At 42.7% G+C, this 22,598-nt stretch overlaps 1 protein-coding gene across 4 annotated transcripts; it reads left to right on the top strand.

Annotated features, from left to right (window-relative positions):
• The first annotated feature begins 375 nt into the window (after positions 1–375).
• On the top strand, positions 376–21,847 carry magl (MAX dimerization protein MGA-like). Of its 4 annotated transcripts, none has more exons than XM_044106016.1 (22): positions 376–601; positions 3,297–4,494; positions 5,870–6,335; positions 6,463–6,550; positions 6,681–6,815; positions 6,912–7,037; positions 10,640–10,753; positions 10,950–11,304; positions 12,176–12,371; positions 12,479–12,641; positions 13,519–13,691; positions 13,810–14,014; positions 14,130–14,350; positions 14,472–14,657; positions 15,529–15,757; positions 16,553–17,145; positions 17,226–17,320; positions 17,401–17,446; positions 17,580–17,744; positions 18,558–18,669; positions 18,742–19,395; positions 20,392–21,847. In XM_044106016.1, the coding sequence occupies exons 2-22, from the start codon at positions 3,365–3,367 to the stop codon at positions 21,183–21,185; spliced, it is 6,246 nt and encodes a 2,081-aa protein (XP_043961951.1). In that variant the 5' UTR covers positions 376–601; positions 3,297–3,364; the 3' UTR covers positions 21,186–21,847. The 4 variants fall into 4 exon arrangements, with proteins under 4 accessions (XP_043961951.1, XP_043961948.1, XP_043961952.1 ...); XM_044106013.1 differs by having other exon boundaries at positions 590–812; XM_044106017.1 differs by lacking the exon at positions 376–601 and adding an exon at positions 609–812 and having other exon boundaries at positions 14,133–14,350.
• Positions 21,848–22,598: the final 751 nt, after the last annotated feature.

Here is a 22,598-nt window from a genome sequence, read left to right on the forward strand (position 1 = left end):
GCATAATTTGACGCCTACGACGCAAAGAACAGCTTTTAATAGTGGGATTATTTTCTGTGACCTGTGTTAGCATAAAATATGTCCAAATTACGTATGCAAAGATAATTCGGTGTTACTCTAGGCGACTGTCGGGTTTCTTTTAAGAGTTTTGATTGGGTTAGATTTTATAGTATATTTTATTCTTCTTTAAAATCAACCGAACAGAAAGAGAATTTGATATTTTCCCAATAAATAAATGAGGTTAATGGGGTTTTTTTTTATCGTTATTTATTTGTGCTGCATCCGCGCGCCGCCATCTTAATAAATTAGGCCAAACAGCTTTGACTGAATCTTGTTTAGGGTTAATACTTCAAATTTAATTGTGGTGTCAAACGCTGACTCTTTGTGGCCGTTAATTATTTAAGATAGATTGCGAATGTTTACCCCTTTGCTTAGACTCACTTTATAAAATACGTTTATCTTGTTTTTAGAGGTATTTACACCACGCCAGAACGAAGGGACCAGCGGAGTTGTCCAACGGGAGAAGATTGCCCATTGGCTACTGGAGCTCTACCGCTTTGCTGAAAGTGCGACGTCATAGCCCCGGAGCACGGATATGTGTGTGAGTGAGTGGGGCAGTGAGGACTGTGTGTGTGTGTGTATGTGACTCACAGAGGGTGAGAATGGAGATGAGATCGAAAAGGTTGAAGAAGTAAAGGAAACCCACAGGAAGAGAGGCGAAGTGTCACGCCTTTTTACAGTAAAACCCGGGAAGCAATCAACGCAACTTGCACAGAGTTGTACGTACCGGGTCGCCGACCGGGGAGCGCGAGGTGAGAGAAAAGGGGAAATAGTAAGATCAACCATAATGAGCTCGTGGATGTTGCTGGACTCCCGCTTTCCTCGCTCTGGCGGGTCGGGAATCACGCGCCATTGGAGGGGGTGATACACGCCGTGCATGCGCGTTTGGCTCGCAGCGGCGTGCACGGGTCGGTCGATGCGAGCACAGCGGCGTGGCTTTCGGCCTCCATTTGCCAGTTTGTGTTTATGTTCGAGGAATTTACCGAGGCTCGTCTTGGCGGCCAAGACGACACGCAACAGTTGGGGTTTCGCCGCAGAGGTCATTGTTGCACGGTGCCTGTTTGACACGAGGTATCGGGACTGCGCTGGGAGGTGAGGTTTTGACGAAACGTGCAACTTTTCCAACTCTGTGAGCAGCGGAGCGGGCGGCCTTCCTCCCCGCTGCAGCGTGTGAGAAAGAAAGCGCTGTTGTTTAACTACTGATATTAAAAGCCGGACTTCTTCTTTTTTGTTGGACGGAAAAATACTAACGCCAATACCATTTGTGAGTAAATGTCTTAACCAAGATGGTAGTAACCTGTTTAATCCTGACTTTGCCTTTATTAACACCTTTATTGTGGAGCATTTGCCTGCTGGTGTGATAACAAGAGCAGGTCACCTTTCTGGCTTGATGACTGCCATTCACGAAGGTGATTTTATTAAAGAGACCGTTTGGAGGACGTTTTTTTTCTTTTTTCTTTTTTTTTCTTTACGGAATAAAATCAGGCCCGCGTTTCAGCTAAGGACTTAGCAAGGTGACATCAACCAGCCGATTGGTCGACCAAATGAAATACTTTTTGTTGTCTCTTTTAAAGTCTGAAATTTTCGGAATGTAAAAAGGAAGTTGTCATTGTACACTTAAAGTACTTATTTCACATCTGGTTGGTGGATTTTAATTTAAATATTGTAAGTGGAAATGTAGCCATCGAGTGAAACTTGTGGCCAAATAGACTAAGCGTAGCATTATAGCTATGTTAAGTTCATTTACTATATGTTAGATATCTTACAAATACGGATTTCACAAATGAAATGGTAGATGGAGCTAGTCAACACTGACTGGTCCCAGAGGAACCCCTTTTGTCGCCGTTCTGTATTTTCCGATGGTGTGGACTAGAATCTTTTAGTGGCTTTGCTGACATGATTAAGTTTTTAAAATTGCAGACTGCAGTTTGAATATTTTACTTGTGGGAGCACAGCATCTCCAGTTTTGTGCTTCATTTTTGGATGTGGTGTCGTCACTACCTGGCTGTTGGGATGTCAACCCTATCTACTTCCTGCTTTGTCATCCACCAACTACCCATCTTGTTAACAGTGGCTTATCATGGCAGGGTTGCTTAGGGTTTCTCGTCGTAGTTTCAGTGTCTTGCAATTTATTTGTTGCACTTGAGCTTTCCCGCATTTTGCCACGAGAAGACCTGTCCAATGCATGTCAATGCTTTGTCGAACCAGCTTTTGCTGCAATTATAGCAGCCAATCTTAAAACGGTTTCTCTCTAAAGGCTTTGTACAAGCCAAGCAAAGGTTTTTAATGTTATTTTGGGCTTGGGGTTGGCCATGCCAGCAAGTCCACTGTTGCTCAGGAGGAATGTTTAGGGTTGATAACAATGTTGAAAAATGAAAACTCTTATTTCCTGCTGATGAAAGCAACCCCAGAGCATGATGCCACTGTCACTATGTTTGACAGTGAAGATGGTGTATTCAGGGTGATGCGTTTTTCATGTAAATCAAAAAGTTCCATTTTGGACTCATTTGCATATGGCACTATATAAAGACAATTATTGTGCTTTTTATTGTTATCAGTCAGTGATGGGAAATTTAACTCTTTTCAGAGAACCGGCTCTCGTGGCTCCTCGTTCGGCCCCTAATTTATTATCTGTTGCATCATATTTCAGTTTAACTTGGCAAATATGAATGTTTAGTTTGTCAATAAATCCATCTGCATTTAGATTTTTTTATTAGAAGTTTGTGTTGTTGTGAAAACAAGCATTGTAATATTTTATTCAGAATTTAAATTTCTGTTTAACACAGAAACAAATGAACAAATGTGTTGAACGGAAACAAACTCAGTCACCATACTTTGGCTTCTACTTTGCTATTCCCAATATTTAAACTGCAGCCAGTTGCTGCTTCGTTTACAGGTGTCGGCCATATTTAGGGTTTTTGCGACACTCTCCTCATTGCCGTCTTCTGACTGAGGTGACAGACAGATTCTTCACCTGACTGTCGCGTCTGTCCCCGTCTCTGTTTTCACATAATCCCATATAATCAAGAACCGAAGACAAATGTACGCCACACTCCTGGTCTTCAAACTAAAATCCCAGTAAAACTCATTGAAATTTGTTGTTGTCAGCTGACAAATTATGAAAACTATCAAGGGGTGTGTTTCCTGTCACGTATGGAGAACCTCTGAATAAAGCCGCAATTATTCCTGTGACATGATTATCCTTGTTTTTTTTTTTGTGATGTTTTGTTTTTCAGGAGAGCCAGATGCAGTGTGATGGTCAAAGCCGTTGGTGATTTCTGCCTCAGACTCTGAACTCGCAGCCATGGAGGTCAACCATGAACTGGAGGAAGAAGAGGGCAACTTGCCCGATGTTCCGCTCACAAACCCTCCTGCTTCCATCCCTACGTCACCTCCCTCCTGTTTTACCACTGCAAAGCCCAGTTTCGCCACTGACGCCACAACAGAGGGCAAAGCCATCTCCGTGGCAAGCGATGAATGTACGTCGGCTCGTTCTTCACCTGCTGATGCAAGTCCAGCTAAGCCTGCTGTTACACCCCCTCCAGTACTTGAACAGACTTTCGACCAAAGCCCTGCTACCTCGCAGATCGCGTCTGCACCAGACTCTCTAAAAAGCCCAGGAGCAAGTCTGCTTTCCATTTCCGATCCTCCACCTTGGGTTCCCACGTTGCCGCCTTCCGCGTTCGGCTGTCAAAACCCAGTAGATGATTTCCCCGCTGTGCTCACCTTTAAGGGCGTTTCTGTCACGTTGGAGAACAACAGCATCTGGAAGCAGTTCTGCGAGTGTGGAACCGAGATGATTCTCACTAAGCAGGGTCGCCGCATGTTCCCCTACTGCCGCTACCGCCTGGCCGGTCTGGACCCTGATCGGATGTACAGCCTCGTCCTGTCCATCGTTCCGTCGAGCCCATTCAGGTATCGGTGGAACACGTCCAGATGGGAGGCCAACGAGCCGACGGAGCACCAGTCTCAGGGCCTGATCCGAGCCTTTCCCCACCACTACTCGCCCTGCCTGGGCTCAGACTGGATGAGCTGCTTGGTGTCTTTCTATAAACTCAAGCTGACGAATTGGTCCCAAGATCAAGAGGGTCACATGATCCTGCACTCCATGCATCGCTACATTCCTAGGCTTCACATCATTCCGGTTCTGGATGGGGAGGCGCCTACAGCCGACAAACCCGTCGTCATGGGACCCGAGAGCATCACCTTTACGTTCCCGCAAACGGAATTCATGGCGGTGACGACGTACCAGAACTTTCGGATCACGCAGCTGAAGATCAATCATAACCCTTTTGCCAAGGGCTTCAGGGAGGACGGGAACAACTCCCGCCTTAACAGAATCCAACCACCTGCTGTGAGTCCAGAGACCCGAACGAAGCTTTTGAAACCTGCTGAACCCGCTGAGCAGCAGGAGGAGGAGGTGATGGATCTGAGGTGAGTCGGCAAGGCTTCTCCTGGTCAACACTGATATTTCTCTTAGTTATGAAATTAAACATTTTAGACTACTGAAAATGTTTAGAAGAAAAAACAGCCCACATGCTTGTGTAAGTAAAAGAGAAGTGACAATTATAATTCAACTCAAAGAAAAGGAGTCGATTACATATAGTTTTTTGTTTTTGTTTTTAATTTTAATTTGGCATGACTTGTGTATATATTCATTATCTGTTTTGCTTATAGTTTATTCTGAGGACACAGAAACATAACTACACTTTAAAGTGACACAATACACCTACGAAGTTGTTCACAATCCATTAATAAAGAGAAGAAGGAGTTGGGCTTAGCCTAGCCCTAACCCTAAGTTTAATCACATGTTTAAGAAAAAACAGTGACAGTTTTGGACAGATGCGATCCACTGAATGGGGGAAAAAAGAAGTGGTTATGATAACGTTTTCCACTCTTCTTGCAAAACCAAGTTTGACTGAAGAGATTTTCACCCACTTTTACTTGTTTAATTTTGTAAACTTATTTTGTGAGTGTAGTACAAATCCAATAATGCAATTTGATTCCTAAATTTAATTTTACGTCTGATTTTGCTATGGTTGGATTCAAAATCGCAGCTTCTATCAAACAACCTGCAGGACATCTTTTGCTTTTAACTTTGTGGTAGTCTTTGGATTTTAAATGTTAAAAGTACTGGCCTGATCAGTGCATCGCTACAATATATTGAAATCGTGTTGGACGGCCGTGTTACTATGTATTCCGATGTAACTACAGTAATCGCGCAGGTTGTACCTCAAAATACGGCAGCTTATTCTTTCTCTGAAGAGCATGCAGTAGTTTTCACTAACAACAGTCTAATACTGAAACTAATAGCTGTGAAGTAGAAAGTCGTATGATAGTTACTCCACCTGCTTAGGTAATTGAAAGATTAGTTAACCAAAGCAGATTTTTATCCATTATAACTACAGTCTGGAATGTACTGACAAAATCAGGGACCCCTGAGTGTTGCACGCTGTTAAAGACTTAAATATATACCAAAAATGTTAAACTGTTGGCACTTTTAGACTTAAAGGTGATCTTTTCATTGGGAGTTTAATGTTGAAAGCGCTGGACAATTTGCAGTGGGTACAACTAATGGAAAAAATAACAACAACAACAAAAAATATCCAGCGGCAGTGAAATTTTGCAAACCCATTCAAACAGTTTCGTAACATGTAATTGTATGTGGATGTAGTCAGTGTTCATCAGTAGTTTCCCATCATGCTCTGCTGGTGTCGTCAACCTGCAGCCAACCCTTTGTACGCACGGCTCAGATCATTTTACGTACTGTTTTATTTGCTTGGTGTTAACCAGTCTTTTCTTTGTGTAGCGCGAAGAGTCAGGATCCCTCCTCTTCGTCTGCAAATGCACAAGAGACTAGACTGGTGCTGAAGCCTATAATGTCCCACCCAGCCAGCGTTGGGGATGCTTATGTGCCCTGCATCCGGGGCAAACATGCACTGGGTGAGATTGTTCTCCTCCAGAACCAGCCAGCTGTTGAACCGAAGAAGGACGACGCGGCCATTGTTCTTCTGAAGGCAAACTCAGGTTTGAGGAGGCCGCCTAAAGCAAGACCCAATAAGTCCAGCTCCTCAACGGGAACCCCGGTACGATCCATTGGGTTTCGCAAGAGGAGAAGGAAGAAGATCAGGAGTCGTTGGACGATGTACTATGCAAGGGCTTGGAGAAGGGCGGCCGCGGCTCCCAAACCGCCCCACAGCCCGTCATTGGCTCTCGCCATGCAGCCAGAAATGGACGACATAGAAGGCCTGCTGTTTGTGTCTTTCACCTCGAAGGTAAAACTGCTAATAAGGCGCATGTTTCGAAAGAGTGGAGATGGCAGTCTCTGCCACAATGAGGGGAGATCAGCCTGTTGGGTTGTTAAGATTATTCCCCTGAAGGCTTAATTGTTTTATCTGACAGGAAGCTCTTGAGGTTCACGTCAAAGACAAGTTATCAAACGCCTCATTGTCAGAACCCGCCTCTATCACAGCAGAGCCGATGGAGACGGGTAAGGAATTGAGCAAGCTTTTTTTTTTTTTTTTTAATTACCAATGCAAGAAATGTATGAATTGCTTGTGAAAATGCATGTTGTTTACGTTTCAGCTGTATGTTCTATAACTTTATTAATGTTGATGCAGGAGACTTCTGTGGCGTTTCTGTGGAGGAGAATCCAGAGACGCAGGGGGAGAAAACGGCTCGGTTGGAGTCTCTCCTCTTGGGTGACCTGAGCGCTCTCAGACACAGACAGGTCATCCATCCGGTGCTGCAGGAGGGTGAGTTCATCTAAACGCCTAAACAAGCAGGTAGCTGAGGCTAAAGTGAGGCCTTGTTAATTTATTTGCCAATTGAATCTCTTAATCTGCATCCAGTGGGCTTGAAGTTGAGTTCCTTAGACCAAACCAAGGCTGTCGACTTGAAGTATCTGGGTGTTTGTCTGCCACCGCCTCCTTCAAGCCTGAAACGGCAAAACGGCACACCAGCTTTATCACCTGCTGGTAAGTTAGACAGATGGGGGAATCTGTGGTTTATTTTAATTTAAGCTGAAGCTCCAAATTTGATTAGAGTCATTTGAAATGTAAGAATGTCTACAAGGCCAGTCGCTGCTTAAAGTAAAAGAAAACCTTCATTATCTCCAGATCCACTAACATTACAACACATTGGACAAAATTATAACTTGACTACAGTTTGAAATTTTTAAGTTTTATCTCTATATGCAATGGACTCCTTAAATTGTCTCCTAAAGTGGAACATTTTCTTTCCTTACCCTGAATCTTGGAGTTTTTCAGATAAGAAGGAGAACTTCATCTGTCTTTATTTAATCCATAAAGCAAAACCCGACAGCTTTGGCAGGTTTTGGTCATAGACTGACTACGACGAATAGCCATGCTCAAGGCTGAATGGATTTATGAATGGAGATTTGACAACAATTCACAAATAGGAATAATAATTATTTAATTGAAGGTAGCAGATTTTTTTTGTCCACACATGATATGATCTGATGTGTGTGTGAATAACAGTTTGCCCTTTTAAATTTGTGTCTCCTAAAAGAAGAAACTGACCTTAAATGTCAGCCTATATTTGGATATCATGTAAATTACAGCCAAAGCAAATGTCAGATTCTCAAAGACCAACACTGTTTTTGGCACAATGACAAACTTTGTCCACTAGAAGCTGATGTGGTCCATGTGAAAATTAATCTGGCAGGGATTGAAAATAACAAGATTGCAGATGATGTCCATCCATCCATCCATTATCTGAACACCCTTCCTCCCTAACGGGGTCGAGAGGGTTGCTGGTGCCAATCTCCAGCTGCATCCCGGGCGAGAGGCGGGGTAGACCCTGTACAGGTCGCCAGTCTGTCGCAGTGCAGATGATGTGAACTAGTTTTGTCCTAGGTTTGTTTACCTTTTTTCTGTAGTGGTAACGATGTAGCTAAGCTACCAGAACGCCATCAAGTTCAATTATCCGGTGCTGTGTCACGCAACAATCAAAATCAATGAATTATGGTCAAGAAAGCACAAATATGTGTGTGTGTATGTATATTTATTTTATTTTATTTTTTTCCTTTTTTGATCTGAAGTGACGCCTTTATCCATTGGTACTCGATGCAATCTGCTTTGTGCGTCCAGTTCAGAAGTTGTAATAATAATAATCTCTGCAGAACACGGGCAAAAAAAAAAGAGAGACCGTAAAGAATGAAAATGAAATGTTGAGAATACTTGACGAATAAATTTATGCCTCGCCAAAAACTGCATAGATGTTACAGACAAAATCTCCATAAGCTGTTCCCTCTCTAGTTCTTGCAGGAGACACAGATAACGTAAAGGTTTTTTTTTCCCCCCTTGTAGCTTTTATTTTCACCCTGATTGTCAGTTTTGTACTTTTTCGAATTGGTTTCCACAGCCTGGCAGTTGCACGTAGATTACATCCGACATGGAGGGGATTTACTCCTGCCTGTGGACACGCATCTCGGCCCTAAAAGAAGGGGCCAGTACTCAGTTTAAACTATGAAATAAGACAGATATTGAATTAAGATTGTTTCATTGTGATTCTAGTGGCTCTCTGGAAATAGGTACCTAGAATTGATTTCAAATTAGCTGCACAGATGCTCTGGGTGTGTGTGTGCGAGGGGGGTGAGAGATCCAGTTGGGGGTGGGGGAAAAAAAAAAGATTTGTTTTTCAGTCGCAGAGCTACAACTTAGGTAGTCATTCCAAATCCTGTAGAAAAGTGTAAGAGTAATAAACTTTAAATGCATTCTGCTGACGCAGACTTCTGTGTTTTCACGCCTTTGGAGAGAGAGGGGAGAAAATGGGGCTCCGGTCGGGGCTACGTGCTGTGATATGAAGACATGAATAAGACGGACTGTTTCATTTGCTCTCAGACTGAACTACAACTACACCCATCTCGGAGGAAATTTGTAATAATCCATAGATCTGTAATAATTAAAGCTTGCAAGGTCTGTCTCAAAGGAGCAGTACCTCCACACACACACACACCTGCAGCAGCATGTCGGCTACTTCCGAACCTTAAATGGTTTAACGAAGTGCATTCCTGGGTGGTTTTAATTTGTAGCTCGGTATGTTAATGCTGTAAAAATAATCACCAGTTTAAGTCAAGTTTATTTGTACGGCACGAAAGTGCTCGACATCATAAAGACATAATACAGCAACCAATTCTGAAACGAGCAATAAACATTTTATTTTCTAAAATGCCACCATCAAGCAAATGTAAATAAAATATGTCGGCCAGTGTTCCAGTTAGTGGAAATCAAAGGGACTCTAAACAGGCGAGTGTTTAGCTTTGACTTAAAGGAACTGCGTGGTTCAGACTCTTTGCACTTCTTCCACTGAAAAGCCTCTTGGAGAGTCTTCCTCACATTAAACACCTCATTTTATTCAGGTAAAGTTGAGTGCTGTAGCTCTTCAGCCAGTCCTCTGTAGATCTACTGGCATGTTTTGGGTTACTTTGATGTTCGGCGGTCCGCCCGTGCGTCAAATTTTGTCTGTGCTTCAAATGCTCAAAACTGGACGGGAGAGTTCACGGCGAGTTCTGAGCTGACCTGGTCCAGCTGCAGCAAAGCATCCCCAAACCATGACACTTCCACCGCCATGCTTCACAGTTGGTGTGACGCTGTCTTTGGTTTAGACTTTGTTTGTCCAAAGATTTTTCTGTTTTTCTCCCCAGAAGCTTCTGGTCTTCTGGCAAAGGTTTCAACATTATCGCATCAGATGCAAGAACCTGCTGGGGATATTTTAGCTTTTGAGACTTTTTTTTTTTTTCTCAGCATCATGAACCTCTATGGTGAACCTCCTTGTACAGTCTAACTGGATCATCTTGGCAGTTATTTACCGTTTTCCATGTAGTAGAACGTCTGATTTTCTCTTTTACTCTTTTCCCAGGCTGATAACCTGTTACAATCTTCTACCTGAAGGTCCCAAGTGACCTTTTGGGTCTGACCACAGTGTTCACTCTCACTTCAACACTCAGGAGCACAAACCATTCAAACCGTCTGACACTTAAACTCGTTAAAAATGGAGAGTGGCATTTGGTCTTGATGAGCTAAACCCGCATATTGTTTAAACCACAAAATTCTAACCACAAATGTCAGATTTTTTAACCTTTTAGAGGGGAAAAAAACCCCCCCAAAAAAACAAATCAAAAATCATCTCCAGTTTTTATTCTTTTTTTTTTTTAAATACAGCTGTAATTCAAACTATTGCTAAAGCTGTCTAATTATGTTAGCGGATCTCAGGCTTTTTTTTTTCCCCCCCTACATAATTTTGTGTTAAACGGGGAGAAAGCCAGCTTAATGCCTCACTGTTTCCTGCTGATTCAGTAACCTCCATCCTATTGTCACCCCCTCAACCAATTAGCAGCACACTTAATCTCCTAATTAGTTTTACCATAAAAATCAGCTTTAAAACATGTCCAGGGTGTCTTTAGCAACTGATGCCACTGGTTTAAGGAGATTAATGGAGCCACTTATAGTGTTTTTTTTTTTTTTTTGTTTTTTTTTCCAATTTTAAAATTTTTTTCATCGTGTCTGAAGGGCCAAAGACTGCTCGGAGTTGTAACTCGGCATTTTGTCTTTTGCAGATGAGGAATTGCCCTTCATCTCCAGAACAGGGAAAACAAGGGATGTGACAAAAATAAAAGGATGGAGAAACAAGTTCACAAGAAGCCAAGAAACATCTGCTGCTAACAGCAAAGGTAAGGCTTGTTTCTCTTGCAGCTTCGGGGGTTTCTTTTATCAAGCAGTGGGATTAGCATAGTCAGTCTAATTACCAAAACATTAACTGAACTGAAACCAGCAGCTTAATGCATTTGTGTCTGATTCATTATTCTTCCTAAATAAATTAAAGTGTTTTGTGGTTGTTGTTGTTTCTTTTCTTCTTCCTTCCTGAAGGATTAGAAAAGAACATGTCTGCTTTCTGCAGCAACATGTTGGACGAGTACTTGGAGAATGAAGCTCAGCAAATCAGCGAGCGCGCTGCCGCGTTCTCCGCCCACCCAGAGGACGCGGTGGCCTACCAGCTGCCCGCCAGGAGCTCCAGCTACGTCAAGACCCTGGACAGTGCACTCAGGCATCGGAACGCCGCCTCCAGAGTCTCAGGCGGGCCCAGGAGGCCGTGTCCTCTCTCTCGTAAAGCCTTGCCGTTCTCGGCTCAGACGTCTCCGACCACTTCTGAAGCCGCGGGCCGGGCCTCGGATCCAGACGCTGCTGCTGCTGGGGCTGGTTGCGCTGACGACTACTCTCGAAGGTAGGAAGGAGGCATTTGTCTCTGCCAGAGGCTCAATATTTTGTCACATTTTTTTTCTGCTTAGTGTGTGTTGAGATCTCAATTGGTTGTGGTGAGTTTTCTCTACTGTCTTGCTTGTTTCTAAGTCCTACAGGGGATAATTTATGTCTGAACTCAGGCTTGTTTAATACCCACCATAAAAGGAAAAAAAAACCATACAGGTTAAAGAAAAGGACAGTTTATCTTTCAGTTTGCTTTAGTAATCAACATGTTGTGCCAACAAAGCTCTCTACCATTTTTCTACCATAGTTCAAATCATTTAACTATGTCAGTTTCTGAAATAATCAAAATCAGAAATCGACATTAAATTTAGACTGAAAAGAATCCTAACTGTCTTTTACATCTCGATTCTTTTTCCGTTTAAGTCATTAATTGGTACATTTAGTATTAATTTTTTAATGATATCAAGGCTGTAAAGACTTGTGGGTTCAAAATTAAAAATTTCAAACAAACATACGTTTGCATTTCAAAGTTCATTTCATGAGCTGCTGGTGAAAGGCTCAGAGGAAGTCTTGGCTAGCATAACTCTTGGCTGCACACTGCCAATCAGCTGGTTAATGGCTACTTTCACTTTTTCTCTCTAACAAAAAGACAAATTTCACATTTAAGCTTCTACCTTTTTACTTCTTAACTTAACAGATTCCAGGGTTTTGTTGGAGCTTACTTTAGCAATCTTGGTTCATATTTTTCCGACAATTGCGTTTTAATTATTATTTTGTTTTTTTATTCACTTCAGATGTTCATTTTACGTCAAATTTTGTTCTTACTCTACAAGTGGAAAGTGAAAGGTCGTAACTTGCTGTGTCTCTCTCTGCCTCTGGCTGCCGTCCAGCCAGTCGGCGGCCAATCAGAGAGCTGCGACGGGATTCGGCCAGAGCCAGGGTCCGACCCACAGAGCTGCAGGCTTCACAAAGATCCAGCTCAGGCTGCTGCAGATGGAAGACTCGGCGTTTAACCAGGGCCTGAGCAGAACACATCTGACTCCAGAAAGACTCTCCACGGCTCTGTCTGTCATCATGAGCAAAGAGGTAACAAAGACCGGTCAGAAAGATGGCTGCCAGGCCCGACCTCTGGGATAGACGAGTCTCTTTTTACCGCCCCTCTCTCTCTCTCTCTTTCTCTCTCTTTAAATCAGAGAATGCCCAGTGAGCTCCCGTTCCAAGACGACTCTGTAGGACCAAAGTGTGGCCAGGACTTCTGCAGACTGGGATGTGTGTGTGACAGTGTGAAGCAGCTGAACACACACCCTGACCACTGCAGACAGCCTGAGTGCATGTTCACCTGCAGCTGCCTCAAACGTAAGATCCTCCAGATGTTAAATCAAACCCGATCTGATTACTGCAGGGTTTTTTATTTATTGTTGTTCTGGCCGTCAGAGTAATAGGATACTCCTTAAATGTTTTTACATCGTGTCGCATCACAACCAGGAACTTTAACATGTTTCTATGTTAGTGGGATGCACAAACACAAATTGGTGCAAAATTGGGAAGTGGAAGAAGGTTGCATTGTTTTTATCATTTCAGACGTATTGTAGCTCTGGTGTCAAATATAAACAGAATGCCAGACCGGATGTAGCTTCTGTGAAGAGTAAAAAAGACAAAGAAAACATAAAGTTAAAAGCTGAAATAACAGTGAATACTTGGCGTACTGTCTGAGACCTTTTCTCTGGTAGCGCTACATCTCGAGCGACGAAAATATTTTTCCTTTTATGGAAAATATTCAGATGGGATACAAAGTGTCTAAGCATGACTTTCAAAGCTGTGCCACAGTTTTTTTTATTAGCATTCAGCTCTGTACTTTGACTAGGGCATTCTAACTCTAGAAAATGCTTCCATCTGTACCTTTTCTTTGTTATTCTGCCTGCCTGGATTTTTGTTCACTCTTGTTCTTTTAACAAACCTCTGAACTTCTGGATTTATACTGAGAAGAAATTACACACAGATCGATCAGTTTTCAATATTTTAGTTTCTAAAAAAAATTTTTGGTGTATTTTAGATCAAGTTGTAGAAAATCTTTAGCAAAACAGTTTCTAAAGTTAACGCTTTTATTTTAAAACATCAAATTTCTCTCTCCTACAGATATTTACAACCTACTTTTGATTCTCTTCCTGCTCGTAATTCCGATTTAGTGAAAGTTAATTTAATAATTTTTTTCCTTTTGTCCCTCGTCATCCAGCGCCGATGGGTACAGAACAACCGGCCCAGAATCGCTTTGGCTCCGCTGCTGCCAAACTGTGGAATCGCAACATTTACGACGAGGATCTAGAGCCGCTTTACACCCCCAAAGTGGCTCCGGCCCCGGCCCCCGTGAAGCTAATCAAAACCTGGACATTTTGCCCGGCACCTCCGGTAAAATAATGTGGTTTTTTTTTCCCTCTTCTCTTGAATCCGATTGAGTTTCACCAATTATTCTTCATATATTTAGTAGCCATAAATTAAATTAAAATTAAAGTGATTATGATTTTAGATGCGTGAAGAGGACAAGGATCCCGTTTATAAGTATCTGGAGAGCAAGCTGACGTGCGCACGCGTCAGGGCGTACAACAGCCTGCCGCCCCCGGTCGTCACTCTGAGCACTGCACTTTTTGATCAACGGGACAAACAAGCGCAGAACGTCGATAAACCCGTCCTGAATCAGGAGAACGCCGCTGACGTTACCCATCTAAAGTCAGGCAAGGAAATTAAATGAATACTTAAAGACTGCTCTGTGACTTAGTATTTCACCACCCACTGTTTTATTTGAGATATTAAACGTACAAGTCGATGCATATTTCTCTGTCTATGCAGCAGATTCGGATACAAGGCCCGTTGCAGCGAAAGCGAAGCAGCAGATCCAGATCCAGTCCATGTGCCTGTGGAAGAACGACAGCAAAATGGTGCTGGAGGGTTTGTGCGACCGCATGAACCAGAACCGGCTCCACCGGCGTTTCTACATCGGGCCCTACCGCGTCAACCCTTTGACCAGAGTCACCTTGAGGAAACCCAGCGGCACCATCATCACCTACAGGGTGGGTTTGTGTCAAATGGAAAAGCACGCCGAGCGTTTCGCTGTTATTTCTATGGATGTTTTATTGGCTAAAGGCTAAAAAGATTGTTGGTTTATTTATTTTTAAATCCAAACGCTTTCAGATGAAGATCAGTAAACCGGAAAAAGTGAGCGACTGTGAGGAAGAAAGCGAAGAGGAAGAGAAGTGTGATGGAGATGCTGAGGAAGAGGAAGCAAAGGACCCTGGGAATCAGTTTGGGGAGACCCGGGCTGGGAGGCTGAGGGCCCAGAGAAAACAGTCAGGCCACAAACCATCCGGACTCATCCAGGTACGCTTACAGGGAACGCTGTGTTTTGATTGCGTGTCTCTTCCCCATCAGCCTCTTTGCATGTAAAATACCTCTGTGATCTTGTTTAGTCAAACCGAGAAACGCAGGACTAAACGTCTGAGCTAACTGTCAATGTTGAGTCACAATAAGACACAATATTAGTAATGTTATATTACTATCGTGTAATAATAAAACATGGACATTTCCCATTTATATCCTATTGTTTAGGAAAAAAAAGTTTTAATGTGTGAAACGTTTATTTTCACGAGTGACATGTATTTTTATACATATATGAATTTATTTAGAAATTTTCAGCGTATAATAATCTAAACATTCACCTTATCAAACCCTTTCTCTAAAATGTAACAGAGACTGTAAAATACAGCTGGATAAAGATGTGAGGAATAATTGTTTCTTTTCTGAATTTTTCAGAACTAAATTCATGTAAATTTATATTTAAAAACGTGCGCACGTTTCTTTAGATTTAAATGATTTATCAGAATTTTGTCATGATGCTTTAAAACACACCCATCTATGTTCTTCAACTTAACCTTTAGCTGTAATGAAAGTCTTATCTTACAAGAAATTGTACAAAACAAAATCTCTCGTATTAATCTGGCAATTTTAAAAGAAATAATTTTCTGGTAATCCTGACTGGTCCAAATATGAGTAATGGTTAGTCTGCCAGTGACTTACTGGTGGATGTAATGGGATGGTTTAAACTGGACAAATAAATAGGATTAACTGTATGTTGGAGGTAGTAGTGTGTAGTTGTGTTAACAGCTTAATATACTTGATGCCATGGGTTACAGCACCTATCGCTGATGGATAGATTATTTAAATATGTTTATCTGTTGTTGTTTGTTTTCAGGTAAATGATAAATACTACAATCGGGCCATGCTGTCGCTCGGCAACATAGGGTCTCTGCATCCAGCCAATCGTCTTGCAGCCCATGTCACGGGCCGACTGTGGTCCGATAAAACCTCTCAGGTGAAACAATCGGAGAACTTCAGCTCCACACCAGAACCCCTTCATGTAAAAGCCAGAAAGATATTTGTTCCTCCGGTTGTGGATCAGAAGACAACACAGCAGCCCAAAGGTGAGATTGGTCCCCATTCTAGCACTTTATTGTGATGAGCATGCAGGAAGTCAGCAGGTCAGAAAGCATCAGGCTTCTGTCGGGCAGCACCGTCATGTTTCAATTACCTTTGGGTTTTTTTCTTGCGTCTTGTGAGTCGGGGGTGTCCAACTCATTTTCCTATTGGACCACATGTCAACATTATGAACGTTCCCATCGCTACATTCTGGCCGCACAATGTAGCGATGGAGCTCATTAACAAACTGTTTAAAAGATTAATAAATGGCTGTCTCTGCATTCGATGAGTACTTGTTAAATAAAAGTATTGAACATCTTTTCAAATGTTTTTCTTATCAGAATTATGGTTTTTGTTCTGATTAAGAAATATTTGCAATTTTGCAGAATTTTAATGACATTTAATGTGACATTTTATGCTCTCCATATCTATCATGGACTAACTTGAAATAAAGTAAGGCTAAGGCAGTGGTGTCAAATGTAAAAAGTGCTGCCACCTACAGGTGGGAGTTAGCAGTCACTTACACACAATATTTTTGAAACTTTTTGCAGAATATTTGCAGTAAAATAAAATTACAATTATGCATAAGCTCAAAAAACTGTGGGTAACTGTTGATTTTTTTTACGTGAATATCTCAAAAAATCCTCAAAAAAACTGTAGGGACTGATTGACATAATTTGCCATCCAGAGTCTAGAGGGCGACATAAAAAGCTATTGCGGGTCTGGAGTTTGACACCTGTGTTGTAAATTACCTGGTGGTTATTTTCCTAACTGCTGCTCCATATTCGTTGCTTCCTCAGCTGATATACACAAACCGCACTCTTTGAGTAATGGCTCCACGGCGCAGGGTTCTCAGATGTCCCAGCCTGTCCAGTCTTTTGGCCCAATCCAGCAGAACATCCACAGCAGCTCCACGTCTTCGCCCGTCTCCCTCACCGTCTCCCCCTCGCTGAAAAGCCCCAGCTTCCTGGCTAAGAGCGGGACGTACTCCTTCAGAATCTGCCCTCCGTCCACCCACGCCGGCGGAGGCCAGAGACCCACGGGCGTGGCCCTGCCGGGGGGCTTCACCCTCATCCAGCTCCTCAAACCCGGAGCTGATGAGACCGGAGGGCAAGCTAAGCCCCCCGATGTCGCCAGGAGCGCTCCAGCAGAGAACAAAGTTTCTAACCTGAGCCACTTGGCGAAGGAGTGGGTCGGTTTTGACACCTTCAGCAAAGTCAGGACCATACTGAGCAGCAACGTGCCAGAGCCCGACTCCTCCTCTGAGAGGAAGATGTCGTCGAGTGGGAACGATGAGGAGGACGACCTGGAGGATCAGCAGGGATCGCTCCACGGCTTGTCCTCAGAAGAATTGAGCTCCGACTTCTCGGACTCTGATGAATGCCAAGAAGACGTAAGCCCCTTTTGTTTCTCGCGGTAAATGTTTAATATTTGGAATCGTTGACGTAACGGCTGTGAAATCTGTTTCTTCAGGAGGAGATGGTGGACATTGAAACTGTCGAAGGGAAACAAGGAGAAGTCATTTCTAAAATGAGGGGAGATGCTTTTGCGATATCACAACAAGCAATGTAATAAGTTTGGACGTTTTCTCGTTGAAGTTTCAAATACTGATAAAAGTCTAATCGGGCTGATCTGTGTTTGTCTTCAGGGATTCTGCAGATGAATGTGGAGAAGTAAAAGATCTCAACGATCTGGTAAAGGCTATATACTGCTAACTAACCCTTATCTATCTTATCAGATAGCAAATATTCTGAGAACATTTACATCTCCTCTGAAAGTAAAGCATATCCATTGTCTTACGTGCATTTATTATCTCCTTTGTGTCAGATTTCAAAGTATAACATCGATTCTGAAAACAAAAGGCCGAGGACGCGCAAGAACCACTCGGCGCTGGAGAAGCTGAGGCGCTGTGAACAGCGAGTTCTGTTCGACAGACTGCAGAGTCTCCTCCAACTGGACTCCAGATCTTCCAGGCATCAGGTTCTTAATCTGGTGAGTAGTCATCCACCAGTCCAGGTGGAAACCTGAGTTTTGGAGGCGTTTGTCCTAAAATGATGCCTTCAGTGGCCAGTAGTTGGAGGTTTGATTCATTCATGCAGGTTTAGGAACCCTTGAATCTCCAGTGGCAGCCATTTGGGAGTGCCTTAGGACTTCAGTCCCAAAAATGCCTTGAAATTTGTCTTCTGTGTCTTTAAGAAGCACCTGCTCTTTCCCACACGTCGCTTTCAACACGTCATTACAACTATGCTACTCTTTGGGCCAGTAACAATCATTCTTACAAGCGTAAGACTGAGAAGTGGTTCGTATGATGAGTTCAGCAGACTCTCAGTTCTACCAGATGTTTGCTAATTGCTGCTGCCGCTAGTCTGGAGGAGCCGAAATGGGGAAACTGTGGGGAGGGAAACTCGGCTGGACACCTCTGAATGGTTGCTATGGGAGATTCAAGGATTTCTCAAACATACATGAAAAAATCGGGTATGTTTTTGATGAGGGAATAATGTATCATAAAGCTGAAAAAAGACAATTTTACATAATGTTTTTCACTTTAAAGACAATTTCAAGCTGACAAAAAGTCAAATTTCTTTTAAGCCATATTTGATATATACATAATTTTTATAACAACTGAAGGCAACAAAATTATTGTTGTAAAATGACACTGTATGCCTGGAAAATACATAATATCCCCCATTTAAAGCCCACCCTATGGAATATATATTAAATTACTTCTTACATCTTCTCTTGGAAAGATCGTCGATATCTGAATGTCTATATCTTAATCCTTCATTTTCGTTTTGCTGTTTCTAGGCTGCAAAAGAAATTGAAAATCTGGGCAAGACATCCAGATATTTTCAAGCGGAGAAAGCGAGGCTGCTTCAAGCTCAGTCTGTCTATTTGAAAAAGCTGTCTGTGCTGGCCGGTAAATACATTGTGTTTGATGGTTTGAGTACATGTGTAGGTATTTGTCAGTAACTAACTTTCTGGTGTTCAGGGAAGCCTGAGAGCCTGATAGAGAGCAAGCTAAAGGAGATCTTTGAGCGGCAGAAGCAGCGCGAGAAGAACATGAAATGGAAGCCTTTATTTTCACAACTTCTGCAGAGCAAGGCTGCTCTCCTTCAAGCCACCGCCCCTTCTTCTGCTGACCCCCAGCCCTCGTCACAGCCGAAACCAGACCCGAGCCCCCCGGGTCAAGCCCACCTGTCTGAGGCGGCAAAAAAAAATTTACAAAAGCTGATGTCTCTGTTCCGTCCTTCTAAAAAGCCGGAGAAGGCTCCGGCGCAGTCCGTCAATAACAAATTCAAGCAAGACGTTCCGACTAAAGTGTCCATCATCGTGCCACGACAGTTCGTCAAAGCGGCGCTGAAGACGGAGGCTCAGCAGAAAGAACCCGGAGCTTCGGATCAACCGGATTCGAAGTCGGAGGACAACCAGAAAGCGTCTGAAAATCCAGATCAGAACACCGTACCCACTTCTGTAGCAAACGACTCACAGCTCCAGGACAAAATGGCCGTTGAGGGAGCGGCCGCCAAGCCAGGAACCTCAGGAGCTAAAAGAACAACCATAGTCGTCCCTTCAAGGCCGCTTGCTCTTCCTCTGATTCGCTCCAAAACCGGCAGACTCATACTCCCCTCCTCCCTGAAACCACGTAAGCTAATGGCAACATTTTAATACTCTAATAATATGTCTGCCTCTCTTTTAATTAGAATTTTAATAAAGTCATTTTATTTCAGTTTTTCAACAAAGTGAAACTCTTCACATACAAACACAAAGAAATATGGCCTGTTTGTTTATTTTGATGACTGTTGCTTTTGCTGCTAATAAAATGACAAAATTCAGTTGAAGGTTGCTATGAAAGCAATCTGGGTTTAGTTAACACCACAGCAGGGCTTTAAATAATCACCTCAGAGCTGATGCAGCAATTCAAGCAAAAGCTGACTGCTGTTGATCTGATTTGGTTAGCCTGTTTGAACCGTAGCCTCAGGGTACATTTACATCAGACGTCTGTCTGGAAGGTGATGATTGGGGAAACGTTCTACGTTTAGATGGAACCGAAAGACGCCTTGAATCCGTTGTAGTTGTCATGCCAGGCCACTGAATGGCGTTGTGGCTTTAGCATGTTGTCGAAAAGCTCATGTGCCGTTGACAATTAGCTTCCACTTAGCTTAAAAAAACAGAATAACCATTTGATGCTAGATAAGACCAACATATCAAATGGCAATGCTAGCCTATTCATGCTACTGACCAGCAGAGTAAGAGTGCAACCCAGAGGGAGACCATCATGGACTTGTTAGTCATTAGCCTCTCCAAAGCTAACACAAGTGAGTAGCCTCCTTCTCATTTGCCAGCACCATACAACCAGTTACCACCACTGGCCTATCATTAATCAGATCATCATGCCATGGATTGGACAGGTGGATCCCGTGATTATTGTGACTTACTTAAGTAAAAACGCAACGGAATGGGTGTACTTCTGTACAGTACTTGTGTACTATTCAGATTTTCTGATGAGACTGAATTTTGAGATTCTACTAGCAGCAAGTAAGAATTTTAAAAAAGTTAATTTTAATTATAGATGGTAATCTAATTTATTAAAATGTACTTGTACTGTCAGTTTCATAAATCTTATTGCATCTTTTCCCAGTTGGACAGGGTTACTACACCGTGATGTTCATGGACTCCAAGAAGAAGGGGGAGGGAGACGAGGCTGGCTCTTCAGCCAACGCAGGGCAGTCTCTGGCGGACCCTTCCAAGAGTTTAGAGAAAGTCACCTCTGATTCAGACCAGCCATCAGATTCTGATCCAAAGAGTTCAGGCTCAGCGAGCCCCCTCGCTGATCTGGCCTTCCTCAACAAAGCGATCGCGTTACCTCCACTCGACCTACAAGCCAGTGAGGCAAACCAAGGAAGGCCCGTTCCAATCTTGGTTAGAACCTCGGCGGGTCACATATGTTTGAAGCCGGTAGGTCAGATCCGTCATCCTCCTCCTGCCAACCCCGAGCAAGATTCCAACCTCGACAAAAGCCGTCCTTCAAAGAGCCAGGTGTCCCATCTGACTACAGATGCTACCGAAACCAAGTTGGCACAGACCAATATGAGTGACTCTTATATGCACAGGCTAGCTGAACTGAAGCAAGGAGACATTACTGTGGAGGAGATGAAGGTCAAACGAGGCAGAGGAAGGCCTCCGGGAAAGAAAACGGCACAGGGACGAGGTGCTGGTGTAAAGAGAGGAAGAAGTCAAGACTCCGACGACGACTCCCCGGTTAAATTCACCATCGCGTCTCTCAAAAGATCCAGTTCACCAAACTCTCAAGGGGAGGGGTTCACTTCCCGACCGCAAACGCGTGGCTCTTTGGGAAAGGACTTCCCCAGCGAAAAGAAACGCTCGTGGATAGACGTGGAAAAGGAGCTGGAACCGGACCTCGATCTGGTATAGTCTCTACAGGGTAAAGTTGGACTCGCTCTGTTTGGTACCACACAGCTCTCTGTCGCAGCAGCGTGCTCAAAACCTGACATTTTTACCTCCTTCACTGTTTATTGGTGTCGACATGACATGCAGGCTTCACCACATGTGCCTGTTTAAAGAAGAAAAGTGGGGCCTGGAAAGGCACCTAATGCTGCTGTAGAGAAAAGTCAAATTCGAAGAGCATTACCTGACCTGCTGAATGTATGAAGTCTGTGCTTAAACTACCGCAGTCAGCTTTCATCAGGCTGTTTTCTAAAATTAAATTGTCTATAATTGTGACTAAAATGTTCTATTTTTTTTTTTTTTTTAACTGCCTTACTGACTCGATTACGTTGTACTTGAACTTGTTTGTTAGTGTCATGCAGAAGAGAATGAAAACTGAATAAAGCCTTAGGAGGGGAAATCGTACCAAACCATGAACTGCTACAATAATGACTTCTCATTTTTTACACTTCAAAAAAAAATATATATTTTTTTTTTAGTTGCACTTTATATTTCTGGTAGAACTCAAGCAATAAGATGTTTATTTTCTGCTCATACAGAAATGCTACTGATCTCTACTGTGGGACGTTAGTCAGTGGTATTCCTTGTTATGTATAAAGTTGATCTATAATAAATAGTCTTTGTGAATATTTTGTTTCTTTTTGTAGTTTTTTTTATGGAAGACTTTGGGTATGATTTTTTTTTTCTTTTTGAAATACTGATTGTCAACGTGACTGAGTAATAAAATATCTGATATTAAAAATGGGGGGGAAAAAAACTATGTGTACTCTTTGTTTTTAATTTGGCAAACACTTGCTCAGAAATAGTCCATGCTCAAAGAGACACTATCTCTAAATAGTATTCACAACCCTGTTCAGTTGCCAAGTTTTTAATATTAAAAGAAATAACACCATCATAAATAATTGGTAGGCTAAACATTCTTTTCACGTATTACATTTATGCTATAGTTCAACTGCAAGTAAAACAGAAGGAAAACAGGTGGTTGAACGCTTCAGTGAAGGAGTTTTTGGCACCTTTTGTTCTCTTTAAAATGGCTGCCTCGAACTGGAACATGCGTGAGCTTAAAAACCACTCGGTGCGATAGGATTTTATGCGGAAACGTTGAAGCAACTTCTGAACACATCCGCCAGAAAGTTCAAGCCTTCAAATATCGACAAACGAGAGTAAACGATGTGTCTTGAGGACAACAGAATTCATTGTTCTGGCGTGATTGACACAAAGTCTCAAAATCTGTGCCGAGATGAAAAAAAAAAGTGTGTAAAGCTAAGCTAAAGTTAGCTAAGGTTCAAAGTAGCTAGGTCTTTGAACTTTAGCTACACCAGGTATGTCAGGAGGAATGGGCCAAAGTTGTGAAAAATACCCTTGTAACACTATAAAGTC

The sequence above is a fragment of the Gambusia affinis genome, linkage group LG22 (genome assembly GCF_019740435.1).
Source record: "Gambusia affinis linkage group LG22, SWU_Gaff_1.0, whole genome shotgun sequence".
NCBI classification, from domain to species: Eukaryota; Metazoa; Chordata; class Actinopteri; order Cyprinodontiformes; family Poeciliidae; genus Gambusia; species Gambusia affinis.